Source organism: Melanostigma gelatinosum, assembly GCF_949748355.1.
Source record: "Melanostigma gelatinosum genome assembly, chromosome: 22".
Classification (NCBI taxonomy): domain Eukaryota; kingdom Metazoa; phylum Chordata; class Actinopteri; order Perciformes; family Zoarcidae; genus Melanostigma; species Melanostigma gelatinosum.
In genome coordinates, this window is record NC_136655.1 from 4,884,999 (window position 1) to 4,910,143 (window position 25,145).

At 42.3% G+C, this 25,145-nt stretch overlaps 1 protein-coding gene across 1 annotated transcript; it reads right to left on the minus strand.

Moving 5' to 3' along the window:
* Nucleotides 1-1,392: 1,392 nt before the first annotated feature.
* lhfpl3 (LHFPL tetraspan subfamily member 3) lies at nt 1,393-24,667 on the minus strand. The gene is made up of 4 exons (XM_079294292.1): nt 23,960-24,667; nt 4,806-5,036; nt 4,093-4,150; nt 1,393-2,822 (listed from the first exon to the last, which is right to left on the minus strand). Exons 1-3 carry the CDS (start codon nt 24,393-24,395, stop codon nt 4,128-4,130), a joined length of 690 nt encoding a protein of 229 aa, XP_079150418.1. The 5' UTR covers nt 24,396-24,667; the 3' UTR covers nt 1,393-2,822; nt 4,093-4,127.
* Nucleotides 24,668-25,145: the final 478 nt, after the last annotated feature.

Below are 25,145 nucleotides of genomic sequence, written 5' to 3' on the forward strand. Positions count from 1 at the left end.
GACTTCATTCGACATGCTATACTATGACCGTTTTTGATTCATTTCGATATGCTATACTATGACTGTTTTTGACTTTTTTCGACATGCTATACTGTGACCGTTTTAGATTTATTTCGACATGCTATACTATGACCGTTTTTGACTTTTTTCGACATCCTATACTATGACCGTTTCTGATTTATTCCGACATGCTATACTATGACCGTTTTTGACATTTTTCGACATCCTATACTATGACCGTTTCTGATTTATTCCGACATGCTATACTATGACCGTTTTTTCGACATGCTATACGATGACCGTTTTTGACTTTTTTCGACATGCTATACTATGACCGTTTTTGACTTCATTCGACACGCTATACTATGACCGTTTTTGACTTCATTCGACACGCTATACTATGACTGTTTTTTACTTTTTTCGACATGCTATACTATGACCGTTTTTGACATGCTATACTATGACCGTTTTTTACTTTTTTCGACATGCTATTCTATGACCGTTTTTGACTTTTTTCGACATGCTATACTATGACCGTTTTTTACTTTTTTCGACATGCTATTCTATGACCGTTTTTGACTTTTTTCGACATGCTATACTATGACCGTTTTTTACTTTTTTCGACATGCTATTCTATGACTGTTTTTGACTTCATTCGACACGCTATACTATGACTGTTTTAGACATGCTATACTATGACCGTTTTTGACTTTATTCGACATGCTATACTATGACTGTTTTTTACTTTTTTCGACATGCTATACTATGACCGTTTTTGACTTCATTCGACATGCTATACTATGACTGTTTTTTACTTTTTTCGACATGCTATACTATGACCGTTTTTGATTCATTTCGACATGCTATACTATGACTGTTTTAGACATGCTATACTATGACCGTTTTTGACTTTATTCAACATGCTATACTATGACCGTTTTTGACTTCATTCGACACGCTATACTATGACTGTTTTTTACTTTTTTCGACATGCTATACTATGACTGTTTTAGAAATGCTATACTATGACCGTTTTTGACTTCATTCGACATGCTATACTATGACTGTTTTAGACATGCTATACTATGACCGTTTTTTTTACTTTTTTCGACATGCTAATGTTGCATGGCCCAAACCATGAAAAACAACCCCACAACAAAAGTAGAGAAAAGTATGTGGACATTTGCCTGCTTTAAGACATTTAACAAGTTAGAAAGTATTTCTTCATATAAATAAATATGAAAAAAATTAACTCTTTAGACTTTATTGCACACATTCCTTACTAAATGTGGTCATTTCTTTATTATGTCTCACACTTTGAATCCATATTATAAGTTACTCATCAAAACAGACCCATATAGAAGCCTTCAGCTCGACATGTTACCTGAAGTAACAGGAATAATAAAGGATGCACGTTCACAATTATAATGTTGCTGTGTGACACTCAAAGCTACTTTGTTTCAAAAAGCCGTTCAGGGTATTGGAGATTTCGGGAATTGCTCTAATTAGCTTTTAAGCAGAGAGTTAGCTAGCTTAGATGATTGATACCACTCAAGCTGGTCCAACTCTGTTAGCCAATTAGCTTAACACTAGCAAACAAGAAAAAACAGTAAAAATTTACAAAATCTAGTGTGAAGGCAGCAATATGGTGTTTTACTTAGCTAGCTAAAAACGGATAATTGTCGTTTGTACAGTTATAACAACTTAGATACGTTAATTGCTGAACTTTAGAGGCATGGGTATATAAAAAGAACCGGATACAGAGTCCCACGAAGACCCAAAAAAGTTTGACTTCGGAGTATAAAAAATTGAAATTCCACCGTTTGGCCACAATATGTAATCTTCTTATCTATGCAACTGCTAACTCTCTGCCAGAAAGCAATAAAGTTAAGCATGTATCCCAAACTGAAGGTTTCCCCGTGTGTTCATCTCTTTTAGCCGGGAGACTGAACGACAATTAAAACAAACGTATCCGTCTATTCATGTTCAGTTTAGCTTTTCTTACTTCACAATACTGTCAGATTACGAGATACTGCATGGCACACACTAATAATGGACCAATAGCTTGACATTTCAAAGTGCACATTTCGAAGTCAAGACGAAATACAAGGACGTAATCTACGTATACACAGATTATAAGACTTGATATTTTTCTCCTTTCGTACACGTTTTGCAAAGTAGTCAGCAGCAAAACTTCTATTTACTACCTTTGATTCTATCACATCAAACATTTAATTATAACGAAACAGTGCCGTCGTTTCAAAAGGTCAACCAGTGTCAACGTCAAACTCCTTTGTTGACTTGATAAGAAAGAAGATTTGACAGTTTTGACCTCGAGTCTGTAAAGTCCTTATTTGTGTCGGTCAAAGTCTGGATAATTTGATTTGATTTGAGCGGCCGTCGCTCCGTGGTGTGTATCTGAATTAAAAACATGAAGAGCCTTTTTAAATATATTCTTTCAGCTGAACATAAGCACAGACAGCCTTCCTCACATCCACACGGACAAAAGAAATGTCAGTTTGAAGAGCTCATGTAAGATGACGCAGTGACATATCGACACAGGTAAACTTTGAGACGGTCTTTTTGAGGATTCATCCTCCAAGAATTTTGAGTTTGAGAAGAATGAGGAGGCTATTTTACAGGGGGGAGCTTTCAGAGAGAACAAGCAGCATCCTGGCCTCCACCTAGGTTTGTGTGGCCTCTTCCAGACCTCCTCTCACTCCTCTTCTTCGATCTGTTCTTTACCAAGACATCAGCGCTACAGGTCGGACCACGAGAGGGAAGCTGGATCCTGAAGTAACATCACGTCTAGGCAGCAAGACCTGCAGGCAAAGAAGAAATTCATTTAGTTTAAAACAGTGGGGGATGGATATAGATCAGTTACTCTGGTTTACACTACAGCCAATTGTTTGATAATAAATAGCCTAAAACGTGTGTGTGTGTGTGTGTGTGTGTGTATACACACACACACACACACACACACACACACACACACACACACACACACACACACACACACACACACACACACACACACACACACACACACACACACACACACACACACACACACACACACACACGGTTTTCAGTGCTTTTAATTAAAAATAAATCTCTAGAAAATAGGGAGTAGGTGGAGCCCCGTGATGTACTCACTCACACACACCATCCAGTTATTGTACAAATATGCTTTTAACAGCACATTATTTACTTAAAATGCAAAAGTATCTCCGATTCATATTCATGAATACAGCATCAGCTGGAAGCCACTTGCAGATAAAGAACAAACACATGTTTGATATGTTAAATCTGAACATAAATTTCATTGATTAAAATAGTGCAAAAATAACCGAGTCATTAAATGATGTTCACCTGATGATGAATATCATCCTGATTACTACCGTTTTCTGATAATTATATTGATTATAATAGACTGCTTGAGGAGCATGTGGTTGCAGTAATTATGTTGTATCTGCACTCCTAAAAAGATGGTGGGTCATTACGACTTCTGTTTGCTCAAACCTACGGAACTTTATTTTTAATTCTAGGGAAAATCCAAAAGCTACAATATTGCCACTTGATAGCACGGTGCAGCCATAACACAATATAGTCTTCGGTTTGAATATTTCACTCTCTTTAAACATCATGATCGACCTTTTCAAGCTAAAGTTATGATGTAATTGTATGTCTTTTACGTGACTATGTTCATGTTCTTTTATACAGTGGAGAAGGTTTTGAAATAGCACTTACGTCGTCGTATCGCAAGACAAGAATCACTGACAATGTAATTGATCAGTGTGGAACTAGAGGATTGTTTAACCTTAAAGCTACTTGAGGGGAATAAAAGGAAACGTTTATAAATGTTTGACTCTTAATAAATAACTAAGAATGACTTTGATTGTTGCTTATTTAGTCATGAAATGTAATGTTACGGGAAAATAAATGATCTGAAACTCAGTTTTCGGTGCCTCAAAAGGAATAAAAGGAGAAAGCCGGACGTTAAAATGATAACGTGGGTTGCAATGGGAACAATTTTAATTATCACCCGAGAGGTACAGTGGTACGAACATAAGATTGATTATTGATCCTTACCTGTGTGTTTGTGACTGCTTCACCATTAACAGATGTTATATGGCGTTATTGCCGCTCTCTGTGGGAGGAAAAAAAGAGCGAAATCAGTTTAGTACTGAGAGGAAACAATGACTGACATCTTTTTAACCAGCAGGGGGCAGTATTACACAGAGGTTCTCCTCTAAAGGATGCATCAATTAAAACACCCCTCCGGTGTTTCTGGACAGGTGTCACAATCCATCCTCCTGAATGACAAGATAAGAAAACATCCTATTTAAACTTCGTCCTCTGTTTGATGAACGCCCCACTCTTCATTCTCATATTTCATGCACATCTCTCTTCCTCCTCTCATCCTCTTCCTCTGCTCATTATCCCTCTCCGTCTTGTCCTTCCCTCTCCCGGTTGATAATAGCTTCTTCCTCCCAGTCTTTCTGCTTATGCGGGTGAACGGGCGTCTGGGTCCCGGCTGATATTGTGGCTGTGATTCATTTAGACAGGCTGGCAGCAAGCTGTGTAAACAGCCATTAGTAATTCATGACTCTGTCCAGCATCCCCAGGCTTCAATTAGCCCTTCCTCTCAGTCACCCAACTTTCTCTCTCTCTGCGTCTCTCCGCTCATTGCTTTTCATCTTCATGACCAACTGCATTGTTTCCCAAAAAAAAGTGCAACCTGCAGTCTAACATGCACTGCCTGTGTCTACCATCGATGAGCCATTAAGATCGTATCCTCTTACTGTCTCCCAGCAGCTCCTCAGACATCAGACTGTCCTGACGGTTTCCCAGAACGAAGCCCAGGAAGGAGAGGATGAGAGCGTCCAGGATGCCCATGATGGCCAGGATGTAGGCCCAGCGCACCGAGCAGGCGCCCAGCGTGTACTTGTCCGTCTGCTCGCCGCACATCCGCTTCACCTCGTCGCTGTCCCAGCCATCCGGGTAGATCATGCAGCCCAGAATCAGACATGTGCCTGGATCAGGAGGAGAGAAAGATGGGTCAGGGTTCAAGGTCCTCATCGGCTACCAAGGGAGGAATATATATGATGGATTTGGGACACCATGAAGAGCACAGTACCAAATGATTTACAGGTCTGAGATCTTTATTTGTTGACAATGCTGCCAAAAGTCTGAATGTCAGAGGCTTTCATTCCTGTGTTGTAGAGAATGAGAGTGAGTTGAGGGTTGACGTCAGAGTGAGGTTTAGGTTAAAGAGACACTTCTAATTGTGCACGTCTCCTGTGACTTCAGCGGGAGCTTCCCCTCTAAAAGTCTGGGACAATAACCGATGATGAATTTTAATTTCCTCCACTTCAAAGTAAAGTGCAGAGAAACGTCCCCTTTGAGTGCATCTCATTTCATAAGCTCTTCGTGTGTTTTGTAAAGTAACGCTGTCAAATATAATGCAGTGAAGAAAAAAGCACATTTTCCTAAATTTAAATTAAGTAGAGTCTTCATCTTTCTAGAGTCTTCTTCTTCTTTCTTCTTAGAAGTAGAAAGTGGCATGAAAAGAAAAGACTCAACTAAAGTACGAGTACCTCAAACTTGTACTTAAGAACAGTACTTGGATACATTCCATCGCTGCGTGAGTGTGTGTGTCAGGTTAGCCCACAAAGTTCCGTTGCCAGCAGATTAAGCAGACGGATAATCTCCGGAAATGTCGGTGACCTGTGTCCCTCCTTCCCTTTACCCCCCCTCTCCCCCCTCTCTTTGTGGCGGCCATAATAACAAGAGAGACCTTTATCCAGCGGAAGGATGACCACATGGGTGTCTGGGTCGTGTCTGTTTTCCTGTTAGTCATAAGTTAAACACAACCAGACATCGCTCTCACAGTTGTACCAATAAAAGCAGCAACAAGCTTCTGTAATAACAGCCAGTATTGATGTAGAAGCACTCTACTCCACATCCTCCGCCTACATTTCCCAGGAGGCACCGAGTCCACTGACTTTCCTGCAGCCTTCCTGAGTTTAGAGATAAATGTTTTCTGAGCAAAGGGAGGAGAAGAAAAGTGTGTAAAGCAGCAGTGGCTCTTTGTAATACATTTATTCTTATTATTTTTATTACAAAATGTTCCTCGTTTGGTTGCGTAAGGGAGAGATAAACGCTGTATTATGAAGCACCTGTTTGACACAGCGTGTATGTCTAATAATAATAATATAATAATTCCTTTTAATTTGCTTCAAATTTGCTAAAAATTTGATACATAACCGGTTTTATTATCTTCTTTAGCATCAGATCCCAGTCGACAGGATCATGACAGGATCTTGAGTTGAATTTGCACTCCGTGTGAAGTACAATGGCACGAAAAGAAAGCTTGAAAGAAAGCAACCGAGGATGTAATCTGTGAAATTCACAAGAAAACATTTCTCCAACGACAGTGAAAAACTAATTGCCAACACGGGGAACATTTACATTACTGCTTCGTGCTAAAACCTTAAATCCACAGGCTTATTAATGCCTTTTACAGTGGAAGTCGGGCTGCTTAAAATGCGTCACGCAAGGATGTCTTAATTCTACTTTCTGACTCTTCGGATCTTCAGGAAATGTTTTTTCATGTTCACTAAACTCTAAACCTTCACGGCGTATTAGTGTTGATTTCCTTTTATTCATATTAGAGGATTTAGCACAGCCAGTGCTCTTTCCTGTAAACAACCTGCTCCTGCAGGCAGCTGTAATATTAATAGAATAAGTTGAATTGCACACCGTCTCAAAGGCAAATCTTAAGTCTCCCGAAACACAGGACATGAAAGAGAAACCGGGTCTGTCTGACTCATCTAAAGGCCTTAAAATGTCCATTTCTGTGCTGTGGTGCTGCAGACTTAAACCTCCAGCAGCCGCGGGTTTGATGCCACGAAAGCCAAAGTGTAAGTCGACCTGAAGCTAAATATGCCGTCCTCACTCTTTGCATAAAAGTACAAAAGAAATGTAATTCCTCTGATCTCATTATAATCCATTCATCTTCTATACCAGGGGTGGGCAAACGTTTTGGCTCGGGGGCCACATTATTCCCTCTCAATACATAAGAGAACTAGCGCTGACAGCGGCAAGGAATACATTTAGCTGCCTGTTGAAAGCAGACAGCAGTTGTTTCGGCTATGCAACGGTATAATGGTGTGTGACGAATTCATATCATACCGGAAATAAAAAACCGGTATACTGCCCAGCCCTAGTCTTTATTATAGTTTCGGCAATTTTGTACCAATATCTGACGGGCCGGATGTTATCCTGAGCTTTTAGGTTGAAAACGTCACTCATTTAAAGAGCCGACATGATTCCTCGTCTTCGTTTCGTGGTATCTTTCGTTATTTATGGCAGCGATTGTGTGCAGGCTGCTGTGGCTGCAGGGATGTTGAGATGAGGAGAATCTATTTATCGGGCGACGAAGAGGCTGACCCCGCTGGTTTACCCCCGTCGTTACTGCACATTACACTGTAGCTGCATGTCATTCATAGGACTGTTTGTAGCTACACAGCGCAGCTTGACCCCAGCCTACTTTAACAGGAAAAAATGTCAAGATTAAATTCAGTACATTTTGGAAAACAGGAAAAAACTGTTGCAGGAAGCGCTTAGGTATAGAACAGGCATGGGCAAACTACGGCCCGCGGGCCTTTTAATCCGGGCCGTCACACTGGACTCCTGAGAACGACTCTTCATCGCACGGGGAAGAGGAGGTCAATTACTGATCAATGCTACATCTTCCTCTTTCATCTCCTTACGAGAGACGTCAGGCCTGTTTGAACAGTGCTGAACAGATGAAGTATTCTGGATTCCTCGACAGTAATTAGTTTGCTTTTTTAATTCAACTGAAGTTAAGGTGAATGTAAGGATAAGAAGATAATAGTGTTGAAAGTTGATTGAAACTAATGTAATAATTATTCTATTTAAAGAGGAACTTAATAGTGTCCAAGGCGGTGTGCAACCTCTCTGGTGATGTCAGTGTACCGACACACTCTGGAGTACACTTCTACATCAGTGCAGACGGCAAAAACAAGATTTTCAGGGTTCTTCAGTTGCTCTTTAAACTTTTTATCAGGTAAAAATACCAAACATTTGCCTCCAAGTTTTGAGGATTTGCCGCTTTATTAATTCAATATTTTATGTACGTTTTGATTTTGGACAAAACAACCAATTTGAAGACGTCACCTTGGGCTCTGGAAAACAATAACAGCATATACTGACAATTTGAAGACTAAAAATGTTCAAATGGAGGTCACACTGAATAAGTTTGCCAATAAAAACTTTCTCAAAACATCCCCATCATGCATTTGGATGCCCTTGATTTCTCGCTCTGAAACAAACACACACACGCTAAACACACACTTCCTCTCCACTTGAATGCTTCTCAGCGGACAGCTGTTGGCAGCGACAGCTGGGACAATCAGAGGAGGAGGTGTCATAGTGTAGACCTTTGTGTCCAATCGCCACATGCTATCTCACACACACACACAGACACACACACACATTAACCCACTCATGGTGCATTTCACAGGCCCAGCTGTAGTGGTCTGCCTTGTGCGATTCATGTTCCTTTAAACCTCGCGGTCACCGAGGCGGTGTGAGTGCATGCGCAGGTGTGCACGTGTAGCGGCGTGTTGGAGATAAAGAGCTCATACCGTCTGCATTAAGCAAGGTGGACCATAACAAATCATATTAATGGGTGTTAATTGGGGCAGAAACCAGCAGATGCAAGAAGGTACGAGGACGAAACACCTCTCTCTCTCCCGCTACCCTCCCCCCAACCTGATCCCTTCTACTCCACAGAGGACTGAGGAAGCGCATGTGTGTGTGTGTGTGTGTGTGTGTGGAGAGATAATACAGGAAAGGAAGCATGATTTGAAACACATATCCTGCCATATACCCCCATCATTAACACTTCTTAGGTCCACACAAAAGTCAGAAAAGACTGCACTGCATAGTCAGCCAATAAAAAGCTCCATGATCAGGGATCCTTTATTACCGTTGGCATGAGAAACATGCCGTGTTCAGCACTTCATCAGGCTCATGAAAAGAAACAACGAGCCAACATTAAATCATAATTGTACCCACGTGTGTACATGCAAGATTTAGAAAAGAATTAAAGCAAAAACATCAGTCCAGCACTTTACTGTGAGCAAACATTATGTGAAGCACACCAGAGCAAAACAATCTGAAACACAGTAGAATAATAATCTAATAAGTGACAGTTACACTTCATTCTACACGTCCAATAGTGTCAGAATTGGTTGCCAGTTTCTCAAAATCATTGCTAATGGAAACCTGGCAACCATTACAGTCGAACCCCGGTACAATTTATAGATGCAGAAAGTCTAGAAATACTGGATTAAGTCTTATAAAATAGGATCTTCAGTGGTAGCTACAGCTCTTATTCCCACACTGCAAATACTATCAATATTTGATACATGGCCTGATATTGAACAAACCAATCTACCAACAACACTATCTAATGCAAAGACAGAAACTACAGAGGACAAGAATATCTCGTCGCTAACTCAATTTAGCATCAAGCTGAACTTCCCCGCTAACGCTGTGATCCTGAAGGAGCTGTCCACACGCTGCAGTGCTGAAATCTCAGTTACAACTGTTTTCAGCTGCTCCACTCTGCACAACACACCCGCAAGAGCAAGAATTCCTTGTGACCTCTCTCCATCTCCTACGAGAACCATGTTTCTGTTGTCACTCTGGATGATAGGGAGAAGGAGCGGTGAGGAAGATGAAGCACCGACTGAAGATGAAGAGAAGGAAAGAAAGAATAAAGACAGGAAATGAGGAAACAAAATAGTAGAGGAAAGAGGAGCTCGGCTTAAAATAACATCAGTGGCAGTGTTTGTGTAAAAAGAGACAGAAATGAACTGCAAGATCAGGATGAGATTTTTGAGCACAGAATCTAAAAGTTATTGATATTGTGAGATACGCGTGTCATTCTTGTGTCATTCTCAGGTGTGGATTAGAGAGGAAGACTGGAGGGATTCGGCAGGAACACGGGTTACACGATTGGAATCCCAATGAAACCCGTTTGAGACATGAAGGGAATGAAAGTGGCTGTTTAAAAACGCAGCGTGAGAGAGACCACGCTCCTCCGTCAGATCAGAGGGAGGCGCACAGACGGCGAAACCACACTTCAAAGACATAAAAGCAGACTGACTTTCAGGTCGGGGCAATCAGCAATTAGGCTGTCCTCATTCAATTTATTGAAAAGCTAAATAAAATTTAACTCCGTGTCAAAGACGAGCTAGTTTGGAGATGGTCCGTGGAGAAGAGAGTGCCGTAAAATTGATTGAGGATCAAATTTCCAATCTAATAATCTCTGCGCGGAGAGGGAAGCAGCTCAGTTCTGTAGAAGTCATTATATCATCACTGCTTTATCATTTATCCAAGGAAAAACATCTGGCCGTGGTTAAAGGACACACCTTTATTTAAACCTAATGTGGAAACTCAGCCCCCACCGCCCTTAGTTAGGCTGCTGTTGCTCTGCCTGTAAAGTTCTGTTTTTGTGCATCACACAATAAAGTCTACAGCAACAAAGAGATTCGTCACTCGAAAGGAAAACCACTTCAACATATGTGGAAACGTTGCTACTCCTTCAAAGAAAATGGTAAATAATGGAAGTTAATGTTATGAAAATGACTCGAAGCTTCTTCAGGTGATGTGAGAATGTGCTCAAAATTGAGTGAATTAGGATTATTTTAAGACGTCTCCAGCGGCCCGTTTTTAAACCCCTCGGCGTGGCAGTGCCACAGAAACAAAGCCTTCTTATTTTAGTCATAATCTGCATAAAAGGTATTCTGATAATCCTCCTGGGCGGCGGTATTGTTTTCCTCCCTCAGACACCTCCTCCTCCTCCTCTTGCACGAGGCCCTCCTGCTGCGTTACAGCACACAGGAGACGACTCCAGAAGTTGCATCCAAACACTGATGTCGCCTCAGATTCGGTTGCCTGTCTCATTTGAAGTCGGTCCCAGTTGGAACAGCCTTCTTCTGAGTATTCAAAGCGCGCTTTAATCAAAGCGTCCTCTGATTTTCTTCTGAGCACAGAATATGTCCGGGAGTGGGAGGTCGCTCCCCCACACCGAGGATCCAATCGGCTGGTTGGATGAGTGTCAGCGTGACACAAGTGTTTTCTCCCTTCCGTCTCGTCTGATGAGTAAAGCCCCACCATACGCGCAACATACCGCTACATATAAACATTACACGAAGCAGCTTTTGTTCTCAGGAAGTTTCCCAGAAACCTATCAGGAGGCGATTAAGAACAGGTGTTCACGTTATTTAACAGCTCCCATTGGTGAACCTGAGACGGATCTGCCAAACAGGATGAACGCTGCATCCCAGACTGAAGGAAAACATGCGCTAAGCCTTGTATGCTCGCTGTCAGTAAAGCTAAAATCCCCCCTGACGCCGATAACGTTTGTGAGGCTTAGCAGTTGACAGACGAGGAATAAAACAGTTTGAGGGCGAGGAAAAAGCCCACATGGTCAGATATTGTGATCCGAAGAATTCTACGTCGCACACTCGATCAACCGTTGTTTCATTGAAGTGCTCTCTCTTCTCTCTGCCTCCTCAGATGTTGGCGACGGCATTCTTGAACTCAACTCAAGCAGTTCTGAATCTTTTAACGGTTGTCCTTATTTTCCTCTTCCAAAAACCTGCCTTTGAAGTCGAGCCGAGGGTATTGCTCCACTTCGTTTCAGCAACTTCTAATGCGTCTCAGATCTGTGGCGATGGCAGAGAGTACATGTTCTCCTCTCTTTCAAGCCTTTTCCCCTCCCTCTTCTCTGTCTCGCTCTCTTTCTGCAGCACTGCTGATTATGTGAGGGCAGGCCAGAAAATATACAGAGCTCTGTCTTACTGAGGAAAATCCACCAGTAGAGAAACCTTTAAAACTACACGGTCCAACCAAAGGCTGAGTCAGTGCAAGATTGTGTCAAAAAACTGTTTATTTACTCGCTGTTTTGGAGCTTTTGACACACAGACATCAAAGACTTTCAGACATATATTTCTCTTAACCTTTCTGAGCTTTTCTTTTCATCCATTTTGGCTCAAAACTTGAGACTGATGGTAGTCGAGCTGCTTCCACTGTTGTCACTATTGCATCGATGTGAGAAGAGAAGCCATCATCTTGCCACTTGTCATGCAGCTGTGATGCTTCACCGCTCCGGGGGGGAGGAGGGGGGTGATGATGATCTCCTGACCTGTGGTTTGTGACCTGAAGCAAGCGGTTGGCTTTTTTTTGGGGAAGCAGCCGAAAAATCGCCTCCTCTTCCTTTCGGCGGCTCCTTAAGGACCCGAACAGCTCACTACTGGCGATCTCGTGGAGAGAGAGAGAGCGAGAGAGAGTGATGGGACGCTGCCAGCAAGCAGCGGCACGAGAGGCGTTTCCATGGCAACCGGCAAGCTCGGAGGGAGGAAGAGCATTAATGGAATGTCTGCAAACATCACCGAAGCAACACACGTCGTCCTCCCCCCCCCCACACACACACACACGACCTTCGAAAAACGGACCCGAGAGCGTCTCCTCTCTCGGGTCTCTAGTGTTCCTCCAGCGTAATAATAAGTGAGTCCGCTGGGATGTAAACACTTCCACAGCTCACACTTCTTCACTCCCCCTGCTAAGTTTATCAAATAACAAACCTCCGCTGTGGCGCTACACGAGCTCCGGAGCCTTTTGATGTCGTCTCGCGCTCAAACCTCATTTGTATTCTACGCCTGTCCCCAGTTTTCACTCTGCATTCTTTGATTCAATCCCCCCGCCAATATGTTTCCCAATGGATAACATTGTTCGTCATGTTTTCCACACAGCAGGGTGCAACTCCTCATTTGCAGCTCAATACGGCCGTTGTGATCGTCGATGGATCATCGGCGTAATTAGGCGTCTACCTCGGCGGGAAACCAGCGGGAGGAGACGCCTCGTTACTGTGATCCATGAACGGATTTCGGTTCAGTTCGTCCCATTCAGAAGGTATTTCAGCAGATAAACATCAGATTTGAGTCATTACTCAGTAACAGCGGTCATGTTTCCCCATCAGTCAACCCACTGCAGCCCTAAACTCTTCTGAGGCCACAGAGAGGAATACATTCTGGATGTCACGTCTGTATTATGCTCGTCATCAAACGGCTTCCTCGTTCACTATGAGGGTATTGATTGACGAGAGGGTGGGATGTCGGAAATGAAACGTCCTGCTGAGAAGTAGATCTCATGGATCCGAGTTTTGTTTTGGCTCTTTGGAGAGGAAATGTGGTTGCACTTTAGACCTGCAGAGATGACCAGAAAAAGGGGATTTGTGGGCTGTAAATTGGATATTTTGGAGACGGGGGGGAAGTGCACAGAGAATATAATATATAAAGATTGGTTACTGTGCTGAATAAACTGTTCAGGAAGTAGGCAAGATCCATCTTAAGTGCAATGTTTTACTGTCTTTAGTTTCGTCAAACTATAGACTATACATGCGTTTATGTACCGATTCATATTTTATTCTAAACAAATTCAGTACTCATTCATAGCAGCTTTCTTAAAGTTAATTCCTCTAACCGTCATCCGAGAAGAGAGTTCATCGCCTTTTTTCAGAGTTTAAAATCTGGGCTGTGTTGCAACCTTCGCCGAAGTGTCTTTTCTATAAATCAAGGAGCATCAGAGCATCATTCACCCTCAAACAATGAGAGCCAGGTGTCATAACAGAATCTGATATATGATGAAGACCTGAGCCGGCGCGTCAGTCACTCAATCACTCAAACGCACATCCACGAACACGCACGGGCTCGTCCGAGGCAGATAAGTTTAAAATGGGTCACCGTGTCCTTGTCCTGCTGCCCAACTCAGGAGGAGGAGGATAAATCAACCGGCTGGCTTCTCCGCCCCGGCCCGGCGATCAAGAAGATAAACCCCCGATGGGAAATCTATAAAGCCGGCCCCTCCTCTGGGAAACGCGTGAAAGCGAGCGGGCGGTGGAAGAGACGTATTGACGGCAGTTAGAGCGAGCCGTGGAGGACACAGCTGCAGAGGCTGATGGCTCAAACAGATGTTTGATATAGCTGATACCTGCTGGTCACTCATTTGTGTACAAAAAGAAACGAGAAGGCTGTCAGGTCATGTTTTACCCTTTTACGGCCCTTCTTGCTTCACAACGGAAAAACGACCTGCTAATGTACAAAAAGCGTAATAACTGGCAGCTCTTTGTTGTTGTTTTTTACCAAAGTATCACTTATTATTCAAACAGCATTTAAACTGTGTCCTCATAGTTCATGTTTCCCGAGGTGGTGACAGACTAAAAGCTTCCATCTTGGAAACACCAATCAAACTGTAAACCAGAGAGTACTGCCAGCATGGAAATAGCCGAATCCAGCCCACAGACAAGCTGCATGAATGAAGGATCCTGAGATCATTAGTAGCAAGGAAGAGCTTCTCAACAGCACAGCAAACATGTGAATGCAAACATGGCGTCTTGTTGTTAATGCACCACATTTGTTTCTGCATAAACACGGCACCATCTCGTAGCCCTTGGGTTGGTATTAATTGTGTGAAGAGTTTTCTCTGTATCTTTGCCCTCAGGTCCTAATTAAGAGGAATTCTTGCTTCATTTCGTAACTATGAAGCGTCCGAGTACAGGTTCATTTACATTCTTGAGCCGCTGAGAATCAGTTACAGCTGCTATCGGCAGATTCAATTCTGAAAAACTGCATACACACAACACAGAGTCCAGACACTCGGAGGCTTTCATTCATGTCTAAGAGTGTCATGATTTATTCACAAGCAAGCAGTTGTGTTTGCATTTACAATGCAGATCGAAGTGACCCACTGCAGAGAGACGACGACAACAACAGGAGCATTTAATCTGCAAGGTTGTTGGAGTATCTCCACAGCGAACTGTGAGCTCAGATTGAAAAGGCCCGAGGGACCAAGAAGCCACAAAGTCATCCGCCGGTCGATTTGGCACACTGTTGGTTCGGGGGTCTCGTTTCTCGCATTCAGCCTGTCACATCCCATCACAGCCAGGCGAGCCTCAGCGCTCAATCTGGTGCTTAGCTCTGCTGGGAAACTTTTGCATAGGTTTCCGGTTGTCTGAGGTTTTGAGGAGTCTTCAGTGAGAAGGTGGCAATCGACGACTCCTCATAGGGGGAAAAGGTCGGGGCAGCAGGGACGGGCTACTATCAGAATTTCTGCTCCACCTCCAAGAGCTCATAAGACAACGGCTGATATTCATAACTCTGAAGGACACTCAGAGCTCAAATCAGGTCAGTAGTTTTCCTGTTATAATGCTGAAAAACAAACCGAAAACATAACCTCCTTGGCGAAGAAGTTAGTTAGTGTTATTCTGGAGCTTCCCATGAGACTTAAAATGCAGCAGGAAAAACAGAGTATGTTGTTCTCCTGTGGGACGAGCTTATGCTCCTTGAGATTATCACTTTCCCCTGCTGGGGGATTTGTCACTTATTCCTTTTGCAGCGGGCAAGCTGTTTAGTGACGCTTCCTCGGGGATACATAATACAACAGGATAAGACAACAGCAGACTGGGGACATTTTATTTCGCAGAGAAGGAAAATAACAACATCGACGGCTGCTGGTCGCATCAGTGATACTCTCTAGTCACACACACACAAACCGTCAAACTCTGTGCTGCCACTAACTCATCTTCCTCGCCATCATGCCATTCAGCGCTCTCATTTTCGTCCTAAATCCCCAGCTGTTAGCTCTCCTGCTGCTCCATAACTAGCACCTGATTAGGTGTGTTATTAAACCCTAAAACTTCAGCATATCCACATCCTGCAGAGACTCCTGGAAAGACCTCGTTATCTCACAATCAGCTTCACCACCGGCTCCCTCTGTCTGGCAACTGGGCACTATCCCATCATCATCCCACCAATTTAAAAAGGGCAACGCAGCTCTGGAAAATGCCAACAGAACTCCAAAGTGGCACAGTTTCTTCCTCCGGCCTCAGCTAAACATAAGAGAACCGGGCAGGTCTCATGAAACATGGAACCATACTTCTGGCAAACAAAAAACAAGACTATCGGCTGCCTCCGACAGGCACACTCTTTAGACTTCCGTGTTGCTTCCCGTAAGAAAATGAAGGGTGTAATTAGGAGGTTCAACTCTGAGTTCCCATTAACAGCGATGCTGAGAAATGTCCCTTAGCAATTTCATAAGAACATGAACATTAAACAAGCTTCCTCAGAAATGGTTTAATGAAGAGGTAATAGAGCCTGTGAGGTCTCTGGTGCTTGTCCCCACAAAGCAATTGCCCAGAACAGTACCAACAATATGACCTCCTCAGCCAAAGCAATAAGGTGGCTATGATCCACAAAATCAATCAAACACAAATCTATGGCCTTGTGGCTATTACATAACATGTTTTGTTTGTGCATCCACATTAAACACCCCTATCACTGCTGCTCATTTATTCGGAGTTAAACCTGGTGGAGCATAATTACACAGTCCCTGAAAAACGAAGGACTCTGGATGTAATTTCCATCTTCTTTTCCTCATCGTCTCACATAATCTCCGTCTCTCTGCTCATTCCACTTCCTAACGAGCCTGCAATCAAAACCGTCAGTCACACTTAAGGCTCTAAATACCTCGCGACTCCCTAATCACGAGACACCACTCTCGCTTTACCTCGAACGGGCTCGAGACGCCCCCTGCAGCTTCACCTGTCGATCATGCCACGGCGAATAAAAGACTAATTCTAGGAGCAACACCGTCTCACAGTTCGTGAGACAGTCACGAAAGGCAGTCAATTGGTTTCGTTTGCAGGGGCCATCAATTTAACAGTGAAACGCAATTTGACGTGGAACCGACTTTGACGTAACACCTGCATGCAACACATGCTCTCTTCCACTTGTCAACTCGTTGCAACACTTCATTCAAACTCGACAAAAATAAAATGAAACTCACCAAACAAACGTCTTGGTTAGTCTTCCCAATGTTCCAACAGTCGCCCACTCTGGTTTTGTCACAATAAACCCGAAAGTTAGTTGTTAAAATAAGCCTCCTCGAGCGTTACACGCTGTTTGTGAGTTTTCTTCTTCTTCTTCTTCTTCTTTTTTGTTTGTGTGTTTTCGCCGCTGTCTCTTCTTCGTTTGTTGAGCATTTCAGCCCCCTAACGGCCGGAGTGGGGAACTACCAGTCAATTACGGTATAAAACTCCATCAATAAAATATGTTTTGAGATCCACACTAAAAGCATTGATTATTTTCTCAAACTCAATGTGAAATATATATCAGCAGAGACCTTGTAATCCATGTTATAGAAAACACAATGTTGCTGCAACTTGTAGCTCTAACTACTCTGTTACCCATGAAATATTTAGTGCGCATTAATGTCAAATTCTGCTGGAGAAGATTTGTGAGCAGCTGACAGGCAGATATGAGGACCTCGAGTCCGGCTGTGCAGCACCTTGGACACAATGTTCCATCTCACCTCTCAGACCACACACCCCATAAAACACCTCACCTTATGGGACAGCTCTAAATCGCCTCACCCACTGCGTGTTCAGGGTTATTCTCTCTGGGTGACAGCTCTATTAAGAAGCTCACTGACCATCCGGCTGCTGGACTTTAAAGGACACATTTCATCCTTTTTAAGCTCTTCTTTTTGTGCCTATACGTTTGAAGGGGCATTTTTTTCATGGGTCAACCACGCTCAGAAAATATTGTCGGCCTACATGTAACTTGGGAGTAATATGTGACTTCAGCGTCTTGCTCAAGGACACTTTAACTTTTTGCTAGGAGCATCAAGAGAGATCGAACCTCCAGCTGTACAATTCTTAAACTTTTAAGCGTTACCAACTGAAATTTAAACAACTTCTATTATCAGCTTTTGAAATTGAAAGTTACATTTTGGACCACACTGTAAAAACCTCCGAAATAAATAATAGTAACCTTTACATAATTAAAAAAAGACCATGTAAAGTTTGAAATTACATTGAGCTGAATCCAACAAATTTCAATTATTTATTAATTACATTTTACTTAATTTAGTTTGAATAAAATCTGATCTTCAGTAAATGTAAATCAATGATATTCAGTATGCAGAATATGTCAAAAGACTAAAGAGCTTCATTTTGAAGCAGCCAAAGAAGCACAATGATGAAGTGGCTTCATTATTTTCTCCGAGTCATTACTTTCCTAAATGTTTCTGCAGTCAAAGGGACGTTGAGGCAATAAGAGTGAGAGGCTGATAGAGGTTACTGTCCCTTTAAAATCCTCAGCAGCTAAAGAAGGTGATCCACTTTCTTAATCCTCAGAATTAGTCTTTGAGATCTGTGAGCTTCAGTCAACTTGGCTGGCTATTCATTTAGCTGATTCACTCTGCATGCGTCAACATCTCTCTTTTTGTTTGTTCTTCTGTATTGTTTAAACGTAATTACCATCCATGCACTGTGACCTCTCTGAGCTTTAAAAAATAAAGAGATTTTTTTCCTATCGGGTAGACAGTATAGCGAGCACTTAACTGATTGGAGAGAGGAAATAAAAGAGGGCAGATTTAAAAACCTTGAGGTGGACACTCTGAATCCTTTTTTCTCTTCTGCTATAGCTTCTCTCTGTGTGTGTGTGTGTGTGTTTGTGTATCTCTTTGTGTCATGTGTGGTCATGTTACATCACTGTAAAGCCTCTCAGACTCTTCAGGTCCTTCATTATGTGTGTGAGAGGATAAAGACCGGGCTGAAGTCATTCGCTCTCTGCCTCACCATCTCAACTAAAGGTTGATCACTTAGGAAACAATATTTTACATATGAAAAGTTTGTGGATAATCAGAGATTTCATAAGTGCTAAATTTACAAGGTACAGGCACATGTGATCATCAGATGTTTAACATATGAAATGTAAGAAATAACATAAAAAAAACAATGTAATAAGGTGAGAACTCTATTTTAAACCTTGAATGTGTTCTTTCTGAATCTAAATACAAGTCAAACGGACAAATACAGGAATTAATGAATAAATATCTTTCATTCTTATGTATCTCTTGTCAGGAATGAACACAGAATAGAATGTGTCATTTCATAACGTGTATTTCAGATTAGACAAGATGACTATGAAGGAGTAAACATGGATATTTATTGGATTATTGTATGGACGGAAATAACTCAAGCAGTATTGCAACCTGAAGAGTTCCCCTTTCAGACATTCCCTGGATCAGTTTTCATGATCTATCCGTCTCCTCTGCAGACGTGATAGCGTCTCAATGAACAATGAACCTCCAGCAACCAAATGGACTTTCTAGTTTTGGCTCCGAATGCGAGACCACTTAGAGCGCCGTGAGGAACTTCACTTACTGCCCACAGGAAGCTGCCGGGCAGGCAGCCGGGAATTGGACCCACCTCTGACACCCCGGATTTACACCCACAGAAAATGTGCAGCTGTTCCTTCCACACTGCAATGTGTGTGTTTGAGAGATCCAGATGGCCATCACGGCTCTGGAGGCCATCCAGGTTATTGAGCACCAACATGCCTCCTGTTTTCATTATCACTGGCACTTATAGTGAGCTTTTAAAAATGGTTTATTATAAATAACGAGCCATTAATAACCTAAATGCCATAAGCTTGTGAAAAATACATTTGGCGTTCTCCAGATTGCTTTTTTTTTTTTTTAAAGCTCTTTAATTCACACATTAAGTGTGAATGAAATGAAAGGAAAAATCGACATTAAATGTCTTAGTGGTGCTAACACAAGCTTAAAACAGTTTCAATGCTCCTTGGCATGGATTCCACTCGTCTCTGAGGGGATGAAACCGTTTTTCAAAAGATATTCCCTCATTTGATGAATAAATCTCCCGTAGTTGTTCAATTAGGTTGAGGTTTATTTGACTGCGAATGCCGCAACATATGACTCGCATCATTTTCATGTATGTTGTTGAATTAACTTTGTCGATGATACCAGGTCTGATTTCATCTTACAAAAAATAGGTTTCATCCCTGGTGGGGTCTGCAGTAACCAACATGGAGGTCCAAAACAAAAGGAAGTAGCAGTGTGTGGACTTCCATAAGAGCCACAGTGGCCATCTGGTTTTGGTCATGAATGGGTTTGGGTTAGAGAGAGAGAAGTAAAAAAGTTGTATCTCTGCTTGGGCTGGATATGTGCGCCTGCCAACGACTGTTCAAAGTTATGTAAAAGATTTGTGCAAACTAAAAAACAGAGCATCAAGACAGACCGTGTTGTTTTCCCCACATCTGCAAAGAGGCAAAGAAACAGCTACATCATGACAGCGATGATCATTATTATTATTATCTGTATTTCTATAACTCATCAAATATTCAGGACATCCCATCGTTGGAGAAGAGGGCTGCCTCTGAGCTGTGTGTGCTGCCGTTGATAGCAGATCACAGCAGCTTCATACCACCTGAAATGACATCTGACGGGGAGGATTTTTTTACAATCACGATGGGATTTCAGACGTCTTAGAGAGAAGAAGCGCCTCGATATTGGCTATTTAAGTTGCCTAAAAGACCTTTAAATGGCAGATTTCACAGCGGCCTCTATGAGAATGAGAGACGAGATGAGACGGGCAGAGTGACACTGAATGGGGCTTTAGAGATTATCAAAAATGATTATTCTTTCTTGGTAAAAGTGCAGAAGTATTAGCTGCAAAAATGTACTTAAAGTATCAAGTACTTGTTTCTCACACACAAAAAAGGCCCCAGTGGCTATTAGATTATTAATACTGATATTAAGACAAATATGTTTGTGTTTTGGACCGTTGGTCAGACAATACAGCAATTTGAAGATGTCATCTTTGGGCTTTTGGAATTTGTGACATTTTTATCGTTTTAAGGCAACTTATGGACCAAATGATTTATCGTTGAAGTAAGAAAATAATCAACAGATAGTCAATAACGAAAATGATCATTACTTGCACCCCTCGTCATGATGTTTTTTAATCTTTTCTGAAACGTAACCACCACCAACAGCTGCTGTGGAGTAAAGAGTTCAATATTTCCCTCTGAAGAGTACTTGAGCGCATGTACTTGAGCAAATGCACTCTCCACCACTGCAAACCACATTCACAGAAACCACCAGAGATGAAAATCTGATTTAGTTCTCTAACCTGAATGTGTTACGGTCACATCTGCTCCTCTGAAAAAACCTAGAGAAAGCCAGCATGTGACTCAAGAGGAATAAGAAGCAGCTTTGAACTGTGATAAAAAAAAACCCTGCAAAAACTCAAACTGCCAGGATGTGCCACTCATTAGGATTCTGATGGAACTCATCACACTGCAGTCGCTCCAAGATTATCCAACTCACAGCTGCTAGAGTTATATATTTTACATATATATATTAGCAACACAGGGGTTTTATTTGCTAAGAAATAGCCTCACATCTGGCCAATGGCCCTACTAACCTCCATATCTATCAATGGCTTGTGCAGCGAGTGATTAGATTGCAGGCTGTGGTTGCTGTTTATTGCTAAAACTGGTGATGAGCGGACTTTGGGACACATGTTCACCTGAAATCAGAAAGGATATTTAGCCCGCTGTGGGTTTCTGGAGACAAAAATAGAAGCGCGCTCTCTATGACTGTGATTATTATGGGCTGTGACATTAAATTCCCATTTGAGAACAAGCTGTGTTTACAAGCAGGCATCCGTGAAGATGCGCAGTGTGATGATGGGATATTAGCTGTACACACAAATTAGATTTATATGAGAATTATGAACCTTAAATTATGCTCAAAAAGTCATTATATGTTTCTCTGGGTGCAAATTGGTGTGATGGCACTCATCAGAGGAATAACATCAAATCTGTTGTTTTTGGCTTACAGTTCCTTCATTTACACACTTGATCTGTTGTGTCTATTTTTCACAGCATATTAAAAAGTCCACCATCTCCCCAGCAAGTGTTGAGTCAAGGTAATTTGAATGGCATGCTGATTGCATTCTTCCTTTTTTGACCTCGTACCATTGCTGTTTATCCCTCATATACAAATGATCTTCCCTGTGCTTTCGCTAATTTAAACGTGTGAATGTTTGCAGATGACGACAACAATCGCAACAACAGCAGATTTAAAACTTCAGGCGCATGAATATCAAAAGACTTTTAAAATGTTTTGCCTCCACATCTCTGCTTGGGGCGAGCAGTTCAAGGCTACATTAGCTACTAGAGTAACACAGCCAAATCTCTGACAGAACTGTCTGTGGTGGAGTTGCATTGTGGGTAATGAAGGCGCCAGGTTTTGAAGAGCACGAAGAATGAGTGGAAAATAAAAGGCCATCTCTCTGCTGCATCATTTTTTGACAATGCCATCGGAGTGCAACCCGAACACTAAATTGGTGGAGAACTCTTTAAAAGTGATGATTAAACGGGCAGAAAAGGGCAAATTGGTGTTAAATGCAAACATCATCAAAAGCCTGGGAATACGCACAATAAGAAAGAGGAGAGATGTCAAGTTGAAGAGGTCACGTTTTCACAGTAATTGATGCATTGTAGAGTATTATTGTCGTTATGTGTGCATAGGTGGTGAGTGTGTTCGCCTATAAGAAGAGCGCAGATATATGTGATGATTATGTAACTGAGTTTGTGCTCATGTGTGGTCTAGTATATTAAATATGATGATGATTTTTATATGAAATCTTGGTAGACTATGGGAAGAAATTGATTTATTTTTTCATGAAAATATTCTTTGTGTGTTTATTATTATTGATTATTACATTCAATATTTCTAAAATCCTAAAATAAACCTCTGGTTCTGTTGCTCTGGAGATCCAATCGATCAAAAGATTTAGGAGGAAAGTTGTTAAAGTTGATACTTGTCATTCTCCCGGGTGTACTGAAACTCTTGGCTGAGATATAAAAAGCTCAGTTATTTGAAAACATCATTTTTGGAAGGAAATCAAGATCTTCTCTGCTTCAGAGAGGATGCTGGAAATTTGACTAAAAAGAATTAAAGGAAAGAAGCAGTTTAGTCACTACATGCTTATTTTCTCATTTACTCTTACATGTGTTTTTCTTTTTCATTTAATGTGCACGGGTTTGATGATGTTAGAGAAACCCTTTCTGTTCTCATCAAGAGAAATAACTATTTGCATATTTCCAATATAAGCTGCAGTTGAAAGGCACGCACAATGTAAACCCTACTTTCCTGTTTCTAGAGTTTATTAAGCTTTTATGACAGCCAAGTTGTTTACCACACAAATATGACAAAAATATGGATGTACTTTGGAATATGTTGCATTTAAGGGATGTAATCGTCTTTGAATATTTGAGCTTTGGGATGAAAAACATTCTGAAAATACATTTCTTTTCATTTAAGGAAATCAAGCATTTGCATCACTGTCTGTGTATTATGGGTAACCTCAAAGTCCACTTCTGACCTGCAGGTATCATTTTTAAAAGATTGTAAAAGATGCTCGTATCTTTTCATCATTTAACTCATGCACACTGTTTTTCACCATTTCAATCTGAGGTTTTACGTTCCCCCAAGACTGCACTCCACCTACACTTAAGACAGTTACACAATGCTTTATGGGCTTTGATAACCACAGCAATGCTATAAAATTGACAAAATACTGAAATGGGGCTGTGAACAATCTATTGGAGTCCTCAACCTGAAAAAGCAGGAAAAGGTGTAACCCTTAAAGCTGTCTGCATTCTGATCATTTTACAATCTGTTGATGGTAAAACATGTGATTGTGAACAATGTCCAGTAAATTAAACTTATTTGAGCTGCAAGTAATGTTTACAGATCTCAATGACCTGCTTATGACCTGAACAAAAACAGGAAAACATCTGGATTTTTATGAGCAGTCTGTGTGAATGTTGAGCTGTTTTTATACCAAACTTTATGGGGACAAACCCTCTGATTGTGGACCAGCATTTCTTGTGGATTGAATCTCATTGGAGCGCCCCACACACTCTGGCACACTGAAGTGTCTTATGAAACTACAGCCTGTAGTCAGAGCAGAGTCTCCTACCTGCAGCCAGCTGCATCCAGCCGCAGATCTTATACACGGTGCCGGTGCTGCAGAAGAAGAAGAGCCCGAAGCAGCCGATGCAGGAGATGACCAGCACCATGGACATGCCGATGAAAAAGGAGGCGGCCTTGAACGCACCGGACGGGATGGTGCTGAACTCGGTGAAGCTGCCCTGACAGGTCAAGTCCCGGGACAGCCCGTTCCCGATGCAGTAGTGGAACAGACCGAAGTAGCCTGCCTGCGGGGTGTCCATGCCGTCTCCGATCCAGTACGGCTGGATGAAGCACACCACATTGACGATGGCGAAGAGGATGGTGAAGATGGCCCACAGGACGCCGATGGCGCGGGAGTTGCGCACGTAGTTGGTCTGGTAGATTTTGGCAGCCTCGGAGGCGGGGAGCATGGTGGTGGTCGTGCCGGGGGCCCCGGGGATCATCCTCCGGTCTGTGTGAAGGGGGGTCCGGTCGGTCCTCAGGATCAATATGAACCTGTGCTCAGCAAACTAACATCTGATCCGTAAAAAGGCAACAAAGCACAGTGTTCTGCAGAACTTGTCGCTGTTTTCGGATTTTATTCGATTTTTTTTCACGACTTTATTCAGTCACAGCTGTTCCCACAGCATCACTGCACTCTCGTATCCATGTTCATTCATCACTCTCGCAATAACGAAACGTGAAGCTCCGGGCGGAAAAAAAAGCGAGCTTTAGAAATCCATCTTCCATTCAGAAGCCCGTCGATTTTTACATTTGTCCTCATATGTCCGTCTAAAAATGTCGCTGCCTGACTCGAGTCCAAAAACTGAGACTGTTATTCCGACGAACGGGCTCAGCTCTGTGATTCACTGAGCGAGATCTCGCTGAAACGGTGCGTCTGTGCTCGACGCCGGCAGACCAACAACCGCAGCTGAGACCCTGTAGTGAATTCGAGGAGGAGGCGGATAGCCTTGGATATCGCAGGGCCAGCCCACATCCCTTAATCCCAGTCTGACGCATTATTCCAGTAACACGCGCGAAATCTTAAACAGACACAATCGAGAACAACCACAGTGTAGGCTACTGCTGCAGATAGTCCTACATGTAGCCGAATGCTCCGATCACACTACAGCTGCATCACATTTATACCCCAATTGTATGAGCGAGGTATGGACAAATGCAAACATTAAAAAACAACAATGCAACATAAAGAA

Bases quoted from the DNA above. Each gene is read 5' to 3' on its own strand.
- lhfpl3 (XM_079294292.1), bottom strand. From the start codon at position 24,395: ATGATCCCCGGGGCCCCCGGCACGACCACCACCATGCTCCCCGCCTCC. The intron at 5,037-23,959 runs GTAGGAGACTCT...CTCCTGATCCAG, and splicing joins CTGGATGCAGCTGGCTGCAG to GCACATGTCTGATTCTGGGC. The intron at 4,151-4,805 runs GTAAGAGGATAC...TTCCTCCCACAG, and splicing joins TGAGGAGCTGCTGGGAGACA to AGAGCGGCAATAACGCCATA.